Raw genomic sequence first — 15,859 nt, forward strand, 5'->3', positions numbered from 1 at the left:
TCAATGCATCAATCAATCAATCAATGACATTTATAGAGCGCGCTACATACCCGCAGGGTCTCAAGGCGCTTGGGGGAGGGGGGTGCCGCTACTGCTCGAACAGCCAGGTCTTCAGCTTCTTCCTGAAGGAGAGGTGGTCTTGGGTCAGGCGCAGGTCGGTCGGGAGGGAGTTCCAGGTCTTGGCGGCCAGGTAGGAGAAGGACCTTCCTCCTGTAGTCGCTCTTTGGATGCGGGGGACGGCGGCGAGGGCGTGGTTGGCTGATCGGAGGTGGCGTTTGGGAGTGTAGAAGTTGATCCGGTTGTTGAGGTAGCTTGGTCCTTGGTCGTGTAGGGCTTTGTGTGCGTGGGTGAGGAGGCGGAAGGTGATTCTTTTGTTGACGGGGAGCCAGTGAAGGTCTCTCAGATGTCCGGAGATGTGGCTGGTTCGTGGGATGTCGAGGATGAGTCTGGCTGAGGCGTTCTGGATCCGTTGGAGTCTCTTCTGGAGCTTGGCGGTGGTCCCGGCGTAGAGGGCGTTGCCGTAGTCCAGTCGGCAATGCATAAAATTTGTCTTGAAGAATTCAAGCTAGGAAACATGGTCAGGTAACGAGAGAAACATGTAATGTGTTCTATTTTTGGTAACCTACAAAATTAAAGCCAAAACATCCTCCATACTAGGTAATCAACCACGAACAAGTCTAAATTTGTGCAGGCAAGTTCATCTTACTTCAGGTCAAAGATTGTGTGACCTGCCTCGGGTTAAAATTTACCATCTTTAATAAGAATTTCTGTTAGGAAGATCATTCAGTCTTTGATAATAGAATGACAAATCTGAGAGAAGATAGAAGTAAACAATCCTCAGCAACTGATCTATGATTTGAATGACAGCTTAGAATGAAACCTTTATTGCTAAGAGCATCTTGAGCCTGGGACTAAAGTTACTGAGAACTTCCACCACAGAGCAGACAAAGTGAAGCACCACGCAGTTGTACCCATCAGGCACAACACATTATCATTATATGAAAATGCGTTTTTTTTCCCGGGGATCTGGCCCACTCTGCCTTCTGGACGGTGAAAAGGATCTCTGAAATGAGTGGAAATTTCTAACTCGAGGCCACACACATCAGCACCTTTAGTGAAGGAAAGGTATTAAAAATAAGTGAGAGAAGACTCCTACAGTATTGTAGTATTAACCTCCAACTTCTACAATATAAACCACTTTGTCTACTCTGCCATCGTCATTACAAGACCCCTTTCAGAAAGAAGAGACTGGAGCAAATATTAGGCAATTTCATTTTTTTTTAAAGTAGCAGCGATAGGCACAGTTGTGCCACAAAGCCGTACTTCTTTTTTGGTTTAACTGCCGTATTTAGTTTCTGCGTGTTTGTGGCACAACGTGAGAAGATACTCTGAACTACGCTGCAGTATGTCTGGCCATTTAAGCAACCACCCATTACACAGTTTGTTTAGATGCCAATTAATACTAAAAGCATAAAAAGTGGTCAATGCTCCAGATGAATGGCATACTACTACTTAAAAAAATTAAACAAAGGCACATTGCTGACCGATTGTCTTAAAAAACATGTTGTTACACATCAAGGAGTAGTAGATTTGTTTTAGCAATAATAATTTTATAAATTGGGTCCAAATGTTTCAAAAGTGTGTAGACTTAGAAGAAATAAAGCTAAAATGGAGACTTTGAGGGATAATTAAGTAAAGGAAGCTGAGGGCAATTCTACATCGGAAAAGATAATGGAGATGGTGTACTGTTTGGGAGTCCTGCTTGGTCAGGACATGGTTGAGATTTCAGGCAAACTGTGTTGGATCAGGAATTAGCCGAGCTTTGCGAATCATGGTTTCAACAAGGGACTTTGTTTTTTTCTCCAGAGAGGCAAAACAGATGGCTTCAGTACTGTAAACAAAAGCTCTGAGAAGGTAAAGATGTATTCGGAAGCAGTGACTGGTGGCAATACGTGAACCAATTCTAAATGAATGCCATCCGAAAGCCTTGCCGCAGGTCCTTTTTAGGTTTTGCCTAGCCAATGCTTACGAAGTAAGCATTCGCTAGAAAAAACTTAATGATGTGTGTGTGTGTGAGGACTGGACCGTCCCCACTCGCTCATTGGCTAGCTCCATAAATGGAGGCTAGCCATTGGGAGACGGGCCTGTCCGTCAATGCAGGACCAGATTCGGGGGCGTTCCCGAGAATTTTTGGCTTTTGGCTACGTCAGCCAAAAGCCGGGAACGCCCCTGAATCTGGTCTGGCAATGCCGGCACCTGCCTTCCTGCTCTGCGTGTTGGTTCCCGCCCCTGCCCCCCCCCCCCTCCCGCTCTCCGTGTGTTCGTTCCCGCCCCCCCCTCCCGCTCTCCGTGTGTTTTATTTAGGCAATTTATGCGTGTTCGTTCCCGCCCCTGTTCCCCCCCCTCCCCCCCCTCCTCAATTTTCTGAATTGAATTGAATCGCCGCCCGGCCCGCGACCAGGAAGTCAGGCAGGCCGGGGGCGGTACTGCGGGACACTCGTCATTCCCCAGGCCGCGCTCTGATTGGCTGCCGGCCCGGGACCTAAGTGGAGGAAGAAGCAGCCTGCAACCGGCGCCTTCTACGCCGCCGACCGGAGACCGAGGAGAGTCCCGAGGAGCGGGAGCTCTCCAGCCGCCGACGAGACCCGGTGAGTGCCTGAGAAGGCAGATTCGCCCTTTTGCGAACGCAAACATGCCTGCTCTATCTGCCCCTGTGTTCCTGGATGCTTTCCGGCACCTTCTACGCCGCCGACCGGAGACCCACTCTAGCTCTCAGCGCCCGGCAACAGCCGCCATGAAACCAACGATCCCTGCCGCGAAGCAGGCGACGGAATCCCGGCCGTGACGTCACAGCGGAGCTCTACGACCTGCGAGGGACTGAAGGGGCAGCGCGCGAGCTTAGGCCTCGTGTCCCGTGAGAGCGAGCAGGTCGTCGCGAGACAGGATGTTCCATTGGAAGGCGACAGGGGGCATTGTAGTGGGAGGAAACAAGGGCACTGAGGTAAAGGTGAAAAAAAACAAGGCAAGGAGGAAAGCTGGGCAGGTCTACGAGGAAGCTAGGGCGATGTAGTCTATCTTCTGTGCCCAGTGTTGGGCAGCCGAAAGAGCTATCATGTGTTCCACCGTAGACGATCATTGCTGTATTTTGAGTTTGTCCCGACGACGGCCATGTTCGTGTCAGGCGAAACTTCAACGGACTGCCTTACGCTGAAGTGTTGTGCCTGATATTAACATGGACGTTGCTGGAAACGATCTCGAGTCTCGTTGCTACGTGGGGTTTACTACGTGGGGTGGGTTTAAAGTCTGGTAGCGTCTTCTGAACTCTATTATTCTTCCGACGCACTTTTCTTAAAACTTTTGTTTCTTAAATATCTACAGCAAGTAATCTATAGATAATGTAAGCATGTTACATTGTTTGGTGGGGAATATCTTCAGTCGTTAATAATCTGCAGATTTTTATGTTTTGCTGTTTCTCAGCGTAAACATTACTGTTAACCAGCTACGGTGCACTGGTGTCTTGGAGACTGGCTCCACTGCATCTATCCAACGGTACAGGTAAGACGCTTTAGTATCGGAGTCAGGCTCTCTGTATATGATATTGTCACAAGCAGAGCTGCCAAGGTTTCAGATTGCTATGTGGGACATTTTTATTATGCTAGTGTAATTGCTAGTGTAATTATGAGTGACGTTTCATTGACTATGAGTGCGACTGTCTCCCAATCAAAATCAAGTAATGAAGACTGCCTGAGAAGGCAGATTCGCCCTTTTGCGAACGCAAACATGCCTGCTCTATCTGCCCCTGTGTTCCTGGATGCTTTCCGGCGCCTTCTACGCCGCCGACCGGAGACCGAGGAGAGTCCCGAGGAGCGGGAGCTCTCCAGCCGCTGACGAGACCCGGTGAGTGCCTGAGAAGGCAGATTCGCCCTTTTGCGAACGCAAACATGCCTGCTCTATCTGCCCCTGTGTTCCTGGATGCTTTGAACCTTGGCTGGAGCCCTCCGTGCTCCTTTACTTCCATGGTTTATTCAGGGGCTGACCACTCGGCCTTCTCTGGCACCCCTCGTTTGCGCAGCATGTTTCTCTATAGTGGTTTTTTGTGCGCATTTATGTCTAATGTTAATTTTCAGTGTAAATAGTGTAATACTTTATAAGTACCATGTCATGGATCCCAACCTTAAGATGCAATGTTACCAGTGTGTCCCCCACCAAGATGAGGCGCCTCACCCCTCTCCTGGTCAATGACGTCACCTGTGTCATCATCAGTGACTTCCCCCAGTGGATGATCCCATTTGTTCTCATGTTTCACACGTGTGATCGCGTACCCATGGCTGTCCTGATCTGAGGATTGCTGCAGTCAGCACCAAAGGCCTCGGTCATGGCTGGCTCCTGGTCCTTGCATTCACGCAGCGCTCTGCGGCTCACATAGAGGCCTCGCGGCGCTGTGACCTTGTCTGGAAGGGGGTGGAGGTGCACGTGGCACGGACGGGGAGCGTGTTGGCGGTATGGCCCACATACATAGAATCGGATGATGAGTTTGAGTCGAGAGATGTCCTCATGTCGTGACAGAACGATATCTTGCAAGGAGAAGAGAGGGATTCTGAGTGGACAGGAGTGACCCTCCCTCGGAGTGGACTCAGAGCCGCATACATGGTGCGCTTGACTCACAGCAGTGAAACATGAGCCCGAGGTCAGATTGTGACAAATGCAGTAATCACAAAGTCGTCGTGTGGCCAGCGGCGAGCTGGTGGCCAGACCCAGCTGGAGGATTGGAATCGACATGATTGAGGAGCCATGAAATCCGGATTTATTTTATACAATGTTTGTATTAATGTTTGAAGAGACGGCCTTGAGCTGGGCCTCCGTGACCTCCTCGCACAAAGGACTTTGTCAACTTACCACCCTGAGACAGAAGGACAGTTGGACTGCAACCACCCCGCAATCCTTTCTAAAATCAAACCTCTGTCCTAGTGTGCAGCATGAACATAGTAACCCGTGCAAATATAAACAATACAGTAGCGATCAGATTCAGAAGTGTTAAAAGCAAATCATAATGTAATGGATTGGTGAAATCATAATACTTTCTTATTTTATGTTTGCAATTCCATCCTTACCTCATTGCCTCTCTAAACTGATCTTGGCACCATAGAAAGGGCCTAGTTCGAGTTTCAAGGACGGTTCACACCCACCTACCCTGTCTGAACAACGCCCCGTGTTCAGTGCTATCGCAGTGTCTGTTGTCCTCTTCGATGTGGGCAGGCAGGTAGATAACCTTGCCGAAAGATGATGATGATCTGTTCCTCCTGCATCCTGCAGCAAAGGAAGGGGCTGCAGTTCTGTGTGAGCTCGGTCCCAGTCTCTGGTATAAAGTTCCTCCCTCCCCATCACACCCTGTTCTTAGTCTTTATAACACATCTGACCATTGCTGTGTCTTTTGAGAATAAACAATTAGCAGAAATGGCCGGGCCCCTCCCACTTAGTTATTGTCTGTGAAACCCAGCTCTTTGTTTAATAATAACAAACAACAAGAAGTAAAGTTATTAGCTTCCATCAAACCTGCGTCATCATTCCAAAACAATTATAAGAATAAAGAACTTCTGTCAGACATAATAACATGAATATATTCAAGCAGACGTGGTGATCATGTTGTACAGGAAAAAGGTCTTTTAAATGGATTTGTGTAGGCATGAGGCATTTCCAAAGTGCAAACCTGGCCACGAGAGCAGGGTTTATTTATTTATAAAGTTTTATATAGCGCGAACAAGATCTCGAGGGATATCAAAGCGCTTTACTATATGAGGGGAGGAAGAACAAAAGCAGTATCTATAACAATATCCATAAGAGGAAGGGAGAGAAAGAAAATACAAGCAGATGGTGAGGGAGTGTTCCTTACAGAGGTGACGTCAGCTCTTTCCTAAACTAGAGCCGTGGGAGGGGGGGGGGGGTGATGGGGAGGGGAAGGGGTCCTGGTGAACACGGGGTAGCTGTTCCTGGTCCTTGGTTCATAGATGGAAAAGGCCTGCTGCAGTGGTTTGTTTTTTGTTTTCACACTTCTTCGTCTGCACTCTCATGATCTCCTGGGGGTGTGTGTAGAGATGGGGAGGTTGTCTTCAAGATAAGCGGGTGCTGGTTGTGGGTTTGTGAATGATGCAGCTGGTGTTGAAGGTGGTGCTGGCAGCAGGACGAGGCAATGGAGTTCCATCAGGACCGCAGTGATGGGATCATTTTTAGGTTTCGATCTGGCTAGTCGGATCTGTGTGTGATTGTAGTGTGGGACAGTGGGAGGCAAGAAGTGTGCACACATACACCTGGGACTGACGCCACGACCCAAAGGTGGCTGCACCCTGGAGGTTTTTTGATGAGTATGTGCTAGGGAGTGCAGAGTGCTAGGGAGTGCAAAGTGCTAGGGAGTGCTGAGTGCTAGGGAGTGCTGAGTGCTAGGGAGTGCAGAGTGACTGCAGAGTGCTATGGAGTGCTAGGGAGTGCAGAGTGCTAGGGAGTGCAGAGTGCTAGGGAGTGCAGAGTGCTAGGGAGTGCAGAGTGACTGCAGAGTGCTATGGAGTGCTATGGAGTGCTAGGGAGTGCAGAGGGCTAGGGAGTGCAGAGGGCTAGGGAGTGCAGAGGGCTAGGGAGTGCAGAGGGCTAGGGAGTGCAGAGTGACTAGGGAGGGCTAGGGAGTGCAGAGTGACTAGGGAGTGCAGAGTGACTAGGGAGTGCTAGGGAGTGCAGAGTGACTGCAGAGATTAAGCTAATGGCAATGTAAATGACAATGCCATTTATTTATCTGTTTTCAAAACCAACACATAAATACAAATGTTGTCATTTACAATGCCAATAGCTCTAACTTTTCCAAAGGCAAAACCATTGCATTGTAAATGCTTGTTTTGCTTGCTTGCAAACTATTCCAGAAGACTGTTTAAAATAGCCGATGAATCACTTCAGTCAAGAGCTCCCAAACTATTCATAGGAACTGCCTTGTTAAAGTAAGAATGCATCCCGGCTCTTCTGGAATCAAACTTTTACCCGACTGGGAGCAGAATCCAAAAGGGATGTTCTGCAAACTAATCACTCTTTAGTGCAGACGTGAGAAAAGGTCGAGGCCCAGATTGTTTATTTTTGTGATGTTGTGTCCATGTGAACTCTCAATTGCCACCCTAAAGGATAAGCGGCCAGAGGTAGCTCTATTGATGCTAAGAAGTAGCTCTATTGATGGCTAGCAGGACAGACTTGTCTTACCTCATCAAGGTTTAATCACTGTCAGCAGGGAAGCCCAGCTGAACTGAATTAATTACTGCTAAAGCTTTGAGACAGCAAAAAATACGTTTTTACAAAATTACAATTGATATTTTTCTCCAAAATCTACATTTAGACCTGAACTATATTTTGGGATAATGTGTAAAGTTAAACATTCTAATTACTAGCAGACCTCTTCTTAAAGCTAGTTGACTTATTTAATGCATAAAAGTAGGCTATTCTATATAGCAACGTGTTTTCTATTGGGCATGTTACTGTTGTGTTTGTACAGCAAGCAGTGGACATAAGTGATGGGCCTGAAGACCCCAAAGACTACTGCAGGCTTAATTATAGGCTTACTTCAACTGGTTTATTTATCTATTATTAGAAGAGCACAAGAAAGCTGGTGTACTATATGCACCAGTGGTTTGAATGGCAAATGTCGCATATGGACGTCAATGTACACTTGAAAACATGGTAAATTTACGAGGCCCAACTCACATACAGAAAGACCCATGGCTAACTGGAAAGAGAACATAACTGCAGTGTCCAGGAAGTTCATACAATAGATACATATGATAACTTGATCATAACATTGATGGACAAAAGAACACTACAATGCTAGCCCTCTGTTTTACCAAACGTTAAAACAGACCTTACTAACTAAAAATGTAAAGTGAAGGATCCTCAACCACAGCTGTTTAAGATGGAGGGCTTAAATAAAAATCTGTTAGAAGAAAACTGGATTCCAATACAGAGATACAGTCCTAGGTGAGAAACTGTTGTCCGTTTTGATCAACCACTCTGAAGTTCAGAAAAACTTTGAGTGTGAAACTTAAGTTGCCTTCCATTCAAATTCCTCTTCTAAAGAAGTCACAAGTCTGACAATGACAGCAGTCTCTGCTCCACCTAAAGAACCATGAATTTAGCTAGATTCATCAAGGAGTAAGAAACTGATAAAACGGTTGTCTAAATCAGGAGGAAAATCACCAACTACTGAATAATCTTCATCGAGGGTTAATATGAAAAATGACTGTGGATGAGAAAGATGAAAAACGCACTTTTTGAAGGCGGTGATCTTGAAATTCTTTTCAAGTGAGAATGTTTATGGAATGTATGAGAGCTCACAGAATGAGAGTCCCTGACGAGTCATGCCTTCCTCGCCTAAGGAGGAATATGCTGATCTTTCTTTGCCTGCGGATCAATTTCGTCCTGAGAGGTCACAAGGAAGGCTGCCCCGATCAGTGCAGCAATACTATTCCTTTTAGAAAAAGTCCAATCACTTGGAGTCGGGCTCCAGCACATAAACAGGAACTTACGATTCAGTATATTACGCGTTGGATTCTTCTTTTCCTGAGCATGCATGAGCATGAACTCAAGAATTTGCAGAAATTACAGCCACCTGACTGCTACCCTGCGGACACCGAGCCATGTATACATGGAATGCTGGAAGTGAAATGCTACTGAGTACCCTCATGTTCCTCCAACAAAAAAAGCAAAGCACCATCAACAATGGTGGGATCTGAAGGGAAGAGCCTGCAAATGACCACTTAAGCTAACTCAGAAATACTCGTGGATAATAAGTGCCAAGACACCTAATTAACACAACAGCTCAGCAAAATTGTGAGTCTCTGATCAATAAAGTCCAGAAGAAAGAAGTAGTAGCCAGAGATTAGCAAGGCACGAACCATAGTTGCAATAAAAAAAAAAAATACAAAAAAATGAACTAATCAGTGGCTAACGTTTTTTCTAAAGAGGAGCAAACATGGTTAGGTTTCTACTGGACACCATAATAGCAGTGATCAGAAACTGGGAGTAGCAAGGAATAAATGAATAAAGAAAGAAAATGAAAAATTGCTAGATTTACCTTGACGTGTGTGATGCATGATGCCCTCTGGCAATAAAACCGTAGGGCCATGACAATTACACTTTTGGCCAGCGTATGTTCTAGCAACAGCTAAAAAGTGTGTGTCAAAACAAGATTATGGAGGAGCTGCCTTACTCTGCTTGGAAGTGGTCTACAAAAGAATGGTAGACATTTGTATTGATCCAGGTGCTAGAATAGAGCATTGAGCACAGTCTGAAAAACACACGTTGCAGTTCTTCCAGCAAGTGCCCAACTCACCACTGATCACTATGTTGACTGGTGGACAGAGAGCTCTGAAGTTGTGGCGAGAATAGGGCACTTAATTTCAACCTGCTTATGGGACAGATGGGTGTTAATTTAAGAGTGGTAACAAGAACTCGAATCTCTGTCCAGCAATTCAGGAATCTTGACTTCATACCTGTGAACCTGATCAAGCTACAGATTCTGTTGAGGGACATGTTGTATCAGATCCTGAGTTATAGCATCTGTGTGTCTCAGAAAGAGAGCCTACCCCGCACGGAATTAGCATCCGATCTGAAATGTATCTGAAATTAATTCATATGAATCTGAAAGGGAGGGAAGTCAGTCAATTTTAAGAGATTTTTGCTACAAAATAAACACAAAAAAGAAACCACCTGCTCTGGTTAGCAAAAATATTCATATCCTTGGATTTAGAGGATTCTCTCTTTACTTTTCAATATGGAAGTCTAAGCACCGTTTGCTGGCCAACTTCCCCTAGCACATAACCTGACAAATAGTTGCACAGACAGCAAATGACACAGGCTGGGTTGTGTCATCCGCTTCTGCCTCTCATTGTAAACTGTAGGTTTGTCATACAGGGTGACAAGAGTTTACATCAAGGTTTCTATGTTATATATTATCAAAACATTTTCACAAGCCTTCAGAACCTCTGTCTTTCTGGTATTTTTCTAGAGTTGCATAAGTAAAGTAATTGGTTTGAGGATATCCTGGTCGAGTCTAAAGATTAGACAAGAAAAAAAGTGACAACACTGCAATTCATTACTGGTTCTCTCAGTACTCAGAATCTTCACACCTTATTTTAAAAGGTTCTACCCTCCTTCCAGAGTTTTGACGATGGATTTGGAGTCCTGAGTTTAGAAGTCTACACAAATAGATAATATTTGAGGAGAGTGTAGTCTTATAGTCTTCAGACGGGATACTTGCTTCAATTAAATAAAAAGGTACGCAATAACATGCAATCAGTTTCGAGACGAAGCAGCTAGGCTGGGGTCCTGGTTAGCAGGGCCCCAGCCAGACTAAAGTCGATAAATCAGTTAAACACAGCAAAAAGTGGGGGTAACTACAGTAAACAGATCCTACTCTACTACAGTCCCCCCCATTAAGGGAGCCTAATGAACACACAACTGGGGCAAGGTAACCATTTATAAAATCCATAGCCATATTTATTTATTTCATATATTCCTTAAGTGCAGCACTTAAATCCAAAGAGATATCATGGCGCTGAGTAGTTGCCTGACCTAGCCACTGAGCGATTACATTAAACAAGACACGTCTAAACATTTATTAACCTGGGAAGAGCAAAGCTTTCAATTTCTTTCACCCGGTATAGTTCTCAATGAGTCGAAGCTTCAAAAGGGAGCATATTCCATTGGACAGCAGCCAAATACAAAAAAGATCGCCCCCCCCCAACCCCTGCCCCCCGGTTATTACTTTTTTTATTCGCTTGATTTAGCCACAGCTGAATTTAGAGATCTCAAGTCCTGAGTAGGTTGATAAAATTCCACTCTAGGTTGTCATATCTGAAGGCCTTTCTTTGTGCAAAACTTTGAGCCTATAGCATAATAGTTTAAAATTGGCCCGCTTTTGCATCGGCAGCCAATGCAAAGAGGCTAGGCAAGCTGAAGCGCACCCAAACCTATCTATGTTGCAGATTAACTTGACTGTGGTATTTTGAATCACCTGCAATCTTGTAAAGAGGTAATCAACATTTCCAGAATATAATACATTGCCATAGTCCAGTCTACTTGTGAATAGGGCCTGGACTGGTTTTGTCGCCAAGCTATGGAACGACAGGATATCCATGCAAAGGAAAACCATGAAAATCACAAAGTCAATAGCTGGACGTGGCTGATGCAAACCCAGTATCTCTCTATACTTCTAACTCTACTTTTTAGAAGGATTGATTGAGACCATGAGGGCAAGAACTAAAATGGTACTGTCAGCATGTACATTTTATGTAAATATCATAAATCGATTCAAAATCCTATTCCTTAAAAAAAGAAAAGGATTACATAAAAGTGGAGAGCATGATTAAATTATTTGCAAAGAAACGTTAAACGTTAATTTCTCAAAAGGTCTCTTCCAATAAATGATTTAGTGACCCTTACCGTAGATTACTTTCATCCATGCACAACATGTAATCATACGAAAGAAAATCCTCTTTTGTAACCTACAATAAAGAAGACCATTTTGCAGTTATTAAGAATGTTTTACGGTCAAGGTAAATGCAACGAAAGTAATCCTTTATAAGCAAACGGTGATATACCTGGAGCACTAGTACCCTCTAGTGTTTTGTTATCTAAACACATTGCCAACCACTGAACTTCACAGACACGAATTTGAAACCACGTTTAAAACATCAGAGGACCAGGGAAAAGAAATATTATCAGCAGCCCTGCTAAGGTGCTGTGGATAGGGACTTTCATTCAAACATCAAGTGATTAAACAAAAACACGTTGTTTCTATTGTTTAGTCAATAAACAGGACTACTTCTAACTTCTAATATACCACAACTGCATTTTACAGTGTAATCGAATACCCGCTCAGTATCCTTTTGTCTACCTACTTAAAAACTGATTGAAAACTACAACCTATTTGAAATACTCGAGCTTCTTACAGCTCAAATCTTTCAACACTTCGCTTCAACATATTTCACAAATATCGTTTTCAGAATTTGGCTGAAGACCATCAGGTCAGCCTGTACACATGTGGCGGTGCCCGTACTTCACAAACGTCAATCACATTCTCTTCCCTCTGAGACATTTTAAACAAACAGATGTTACAGTTTAGTTTTCTCCAGATGTTGCCAGCCAATTTACTTTGTGTGTCTAACATTGCAGGTAGCCTCACCTGACAGTACAGCTGTCTGCAAGACCTATTGTTCCTCATATACAGAGTAGATTTCGGTGTGTTCCCTTCAGCCATTGGCTAGTTCTGCCCCCTTGGCCACTAGCTTGAGACAGTGCTAATATTAGACCGGCCCAGAAAAGTATACATCGCTCACCTTTTGCTATTGGCTAATTTAGTGCATTATTTTCCCTTCAAGAGAGTGTTTCCATTGCAATGCACGAGTTGCATTGTTTTCATCATGAAACAGGGACTATTTGGAGAATTGAAATGCCATATTGAAAAGAAGTAATTTCATTCTAAAAGTTACATAAACACACAATACATGTGCAATTTTAACGAATACCATACAATGGCGTGGTAAAAGAGATCCAGAAAAAAATATTTTCTTTAAAAATAAAAATATACAAATATTGCCCAGCATATACATACTTTTTTGATGAGTCATTCATTTTATTTGTTTTGCATCAGTGGAAACAGAAGAGAAAAGAAAGCTGTCTCGCATTAAACTCGCTTCTCGGTTTCTCAACAGGAGGAGGGGTGGGGGGGGGGGGGGGGGACATTATATTCCATTTCTTATTGTTCTGCCTTGGTGAAAACAAAATGAGTGGAAAAGAAAGTCTTGAAGCAAACTCCGAGTCAGACCTAAGTTTCTCAACTTGTGGGGAATTTCAGTCCTACTTTTATTTCATTGTTTTAACCTGATGGAAACAGGCACACGAAGAGAAAGGGGTACTGGAACAAACTTCCAGTGCTGCTTCACTTTCTTAACTGGAGGGACAGATAATGCCTGTTGGGCCCGCAAAGCGTTTATAAAGCCACCAATATGTTGTATATCGGGGTGAAGTGCTCTGCACATCCTATCTGCCATGCAAGCAACACCTCAGTTTGCACTGACATATGCAAATCAGTCTTAACCCTTCTACTCATGGGAACAGTCCATCTCGAACTGCCAGGCCAGGTCCTCCCTGAACCAGAAAACAAGCAATCAAGGACCGATTTTGCCCTAGTTATTGGCTCATACCCCGGGCACAGCTTGGTTCCAGTGACATAGTGAACATGGGACCCATGTCTGGGCATACCCATGCCACCTATGTAGGTGCATGAAACAAACAAAAGGTGATGGAGGTTGCTTGAAATAAGTCTAACGACTGGCAATCGCACTGGGTATCACTCCAACTCCTTGTTCTTTTGCTCACCATGCCACTTCAGTTTGGACCCATCCATATGCAGATCAGTATTGACCCTGCTCCTCGTCGGAACAGTCCAGCCTTAAATGCCAAACCAGGGCCTCCCTGAACCGAAACACAAGCAACCCAGGACCGTTTTTATCCTAGTTATGGGATAATCAGCAGGGTACAGTTTAGGTCCAGTGACACAGTGAGCATGGGAACCACGACTGGGCAAAAGCTGTGGGTCCCATGCTCACTGCGTCACTTGAATCCAGTTGTACCGGGCTGATGATCATATAACTAGGGCGAAACGGGTCTTGGGTTACTTGTGTTCAGATTCAGGGAGGACCTGGCTTGACAGTTCAGGCTCGACCGTTCTCATTAGAAGCAGGGTCAAAGCTGATATGCATATGGGTGGGTCCAATCTGAAGTGGCATGGTGAGCAAAAGAACGATGGGTTGGGATGATACCCAGTGAGATTGCTAGTGGTAAGACAAATTGCAAGCATTCCTTTATCACCTTTTGTGTGTTTCAAATTGTATTAACTGTGCAGCAAAACAAACCCTGTCCCAACATCCTATAATTCTTCTTGCTGGTGCAAGCGCCCACTCCCAAAGCTACTTCCATCTTCCTAATGTGCAGAATCTGAAGCAGCAAATAAAGGTGCACGTTTTAGAAACAGTGTTGAAACCCCACTAGAACAAATGTTTTCCTCACCTTTGTTTCTACTTGGATAATTCATTTGGTGAATGTTGTACATTTTACTTCTGAGCACTGGCCATTTTCAAGTAGTGCATTCTTAGCATCAGCAGCTCTGTAGGAAGTCATGTTCTGGACCTGTGTTCCAGTGCCACTGATGTGCTGTATCAGGCACAGGGGTAGAGAGAGTACAAATTAGGTGATTGCGCGCCGCGAGGCTAGCCCAATCTATAAATTGTTTGTTTCTGCCTGACTTGCACATTAGAATTGTATTTTTGCACATCTACCGTATTTTTAAAAGAAAAACTGTTTTTAAACTGAAAATATACACTGCTCTAGAAAATAGAAGCTGCTGCTCACTTGTTATGTTATGTTAAAATGCTCTTTTATAGCGCACGGCTACTCCGAGGAGTGTCCCGGCGCTTTAGCAAAGAGCCTAAAGGGTAGGCAAAACACAGCACAGCATAAATGAAAAAGAGGAAGAAAGAAACCAGTTACTGGGTAAAAAGCCAAGTCTTAAGTCCCCTTCTAAAGGAAAGCAAATCATCAGCTTTCCTGAGTAGAACAGGGAGACCATTCCAGCCTTGAGTCGCTAGAAATCGAAAGGAGCGTCCTCCGATTCTGGTCAGACGGATAGGGGGAATGAAAGCTTTGGAGAGAGACGCAGATTGTAGCGTCCTACGAGGCACATAGAAAGACAGGCGTTTCTGGAGGTATTTGGGGCCTATTCGATGAAGAGATTTGTAGGCAAAAGTAAGCGCCTTAAAAACAATCCTTTTGGCAACTGGGAGCCAGTGCAGTTTCTTAAGCAGCTCTGTGGCTCCAGCTCTACGCTGGAGACCAAAAATGGCTCTAGCTGCAGAGTTCTGCACGATTTGCAATCGGGCCAAAAGGTATTTCGGCAGGCCAAGATAAAGAACGTTCGCGTAATCTAGGCGCAAACCTATCAAGGCCTGCACGATGATCTTTCTATGCTTCAGCCAAAGCAGCGGAAGAAACTTCCGATGTTTCTTCCGCATCATCTTTAATGAGGGTGTTTTATTGACGCTGGGTGTCCCAGTCCCCGGTCCGTCACGGCAAACAGTGCCGATTGTACGGAGGGACAGACATAACTCCGCACACAGTGGCTGCTTCACTTCCTGCCAGTGGGTTTATCAGACGGATGGCTTGCCGGCCGTGCAGCGGGCACGCCTAAGGCAAGCCTATCTGTGCCCGGATCGCGGCAGGCGCCGGCCATGCTGCCAGTAATAGGAGTGGTGAGTCTCAATCTTGGACGCAGGACGATTCATTGAGTCTCCGTGGTCTAGGCTGCATTAACTCACACCAGATTAATCTAGCCACTATTCCACTCCCACATAGTTGTGGTGGTTGCGGTCAGTCTTTGGTTCCTACCAAGGCGCCTAGGAAAAAGCAGGTACGTCCCCCATGTCGAGCGGATGTGAGCAATGGAAAAATTAAGGCTCGTCTGATAAACTGTAGATCACTGCCCAAGCATGCTGAAGATGTTTGGTCAATTTTAATTGAGGATACCTGGGATGTCATGTTCCTTACGGAAACTTGGCTTAACTTGGATACGGTGACAACAATCACACTAGCTATCCCACCAGGTTTTAAAATGTGCCATGTTAATAGAGAAGGAGGAAAAAGGTGAGGTGGGGTGGCTATTATTTTTAGAGACACAAAGGAGTTGGTGTCCTCTGCCCCTTTTTCTGCTCAGGATTTACAAAAAGGGGGTGGTGATGAACAGAGTGTCTGAGTTAAACAGACCACTCTTACCCAGTCC

General features: G+C 45.0%; 1 protein-coding gene across 2 annotated transcripts in view; it reads right to left on the minus strand.

Moving 5' to 3' along the window:
* Window positions 1–15,859, minus strand: part of ACP1 (acid phosphatase 1) — a 97,705-nt gene that overhangs the window by 24,850 nt on the left and 56,996 nt on the right. For both annotated transcript variants that reach the window (XM_086926398.1, XM_086926397.1), the window contains exon 4: window positions 11,467–11,528. In XM_086926398.1, the coding sequence (XP_086782524.1) occupies window positions 11,467–11,528 (62 nt within the window). The remainder of the gene's footprint in view (window positions 1–11,466; window positions 11,529–15,859) is intronic.

Source organism: Lissotriton vulgaris, chromosome 6, assembly GCF_964263255.1.
Source record: "Lissotriton vulgaris chromosome 6, aLisVul1.2, whole genome shotgun sequence".
NCBI lineage: Eukaryota > Metazoa > Chordata > Amphibia > Caudata > Salamandridae > Lissotriton > Lissotriton vulgaris.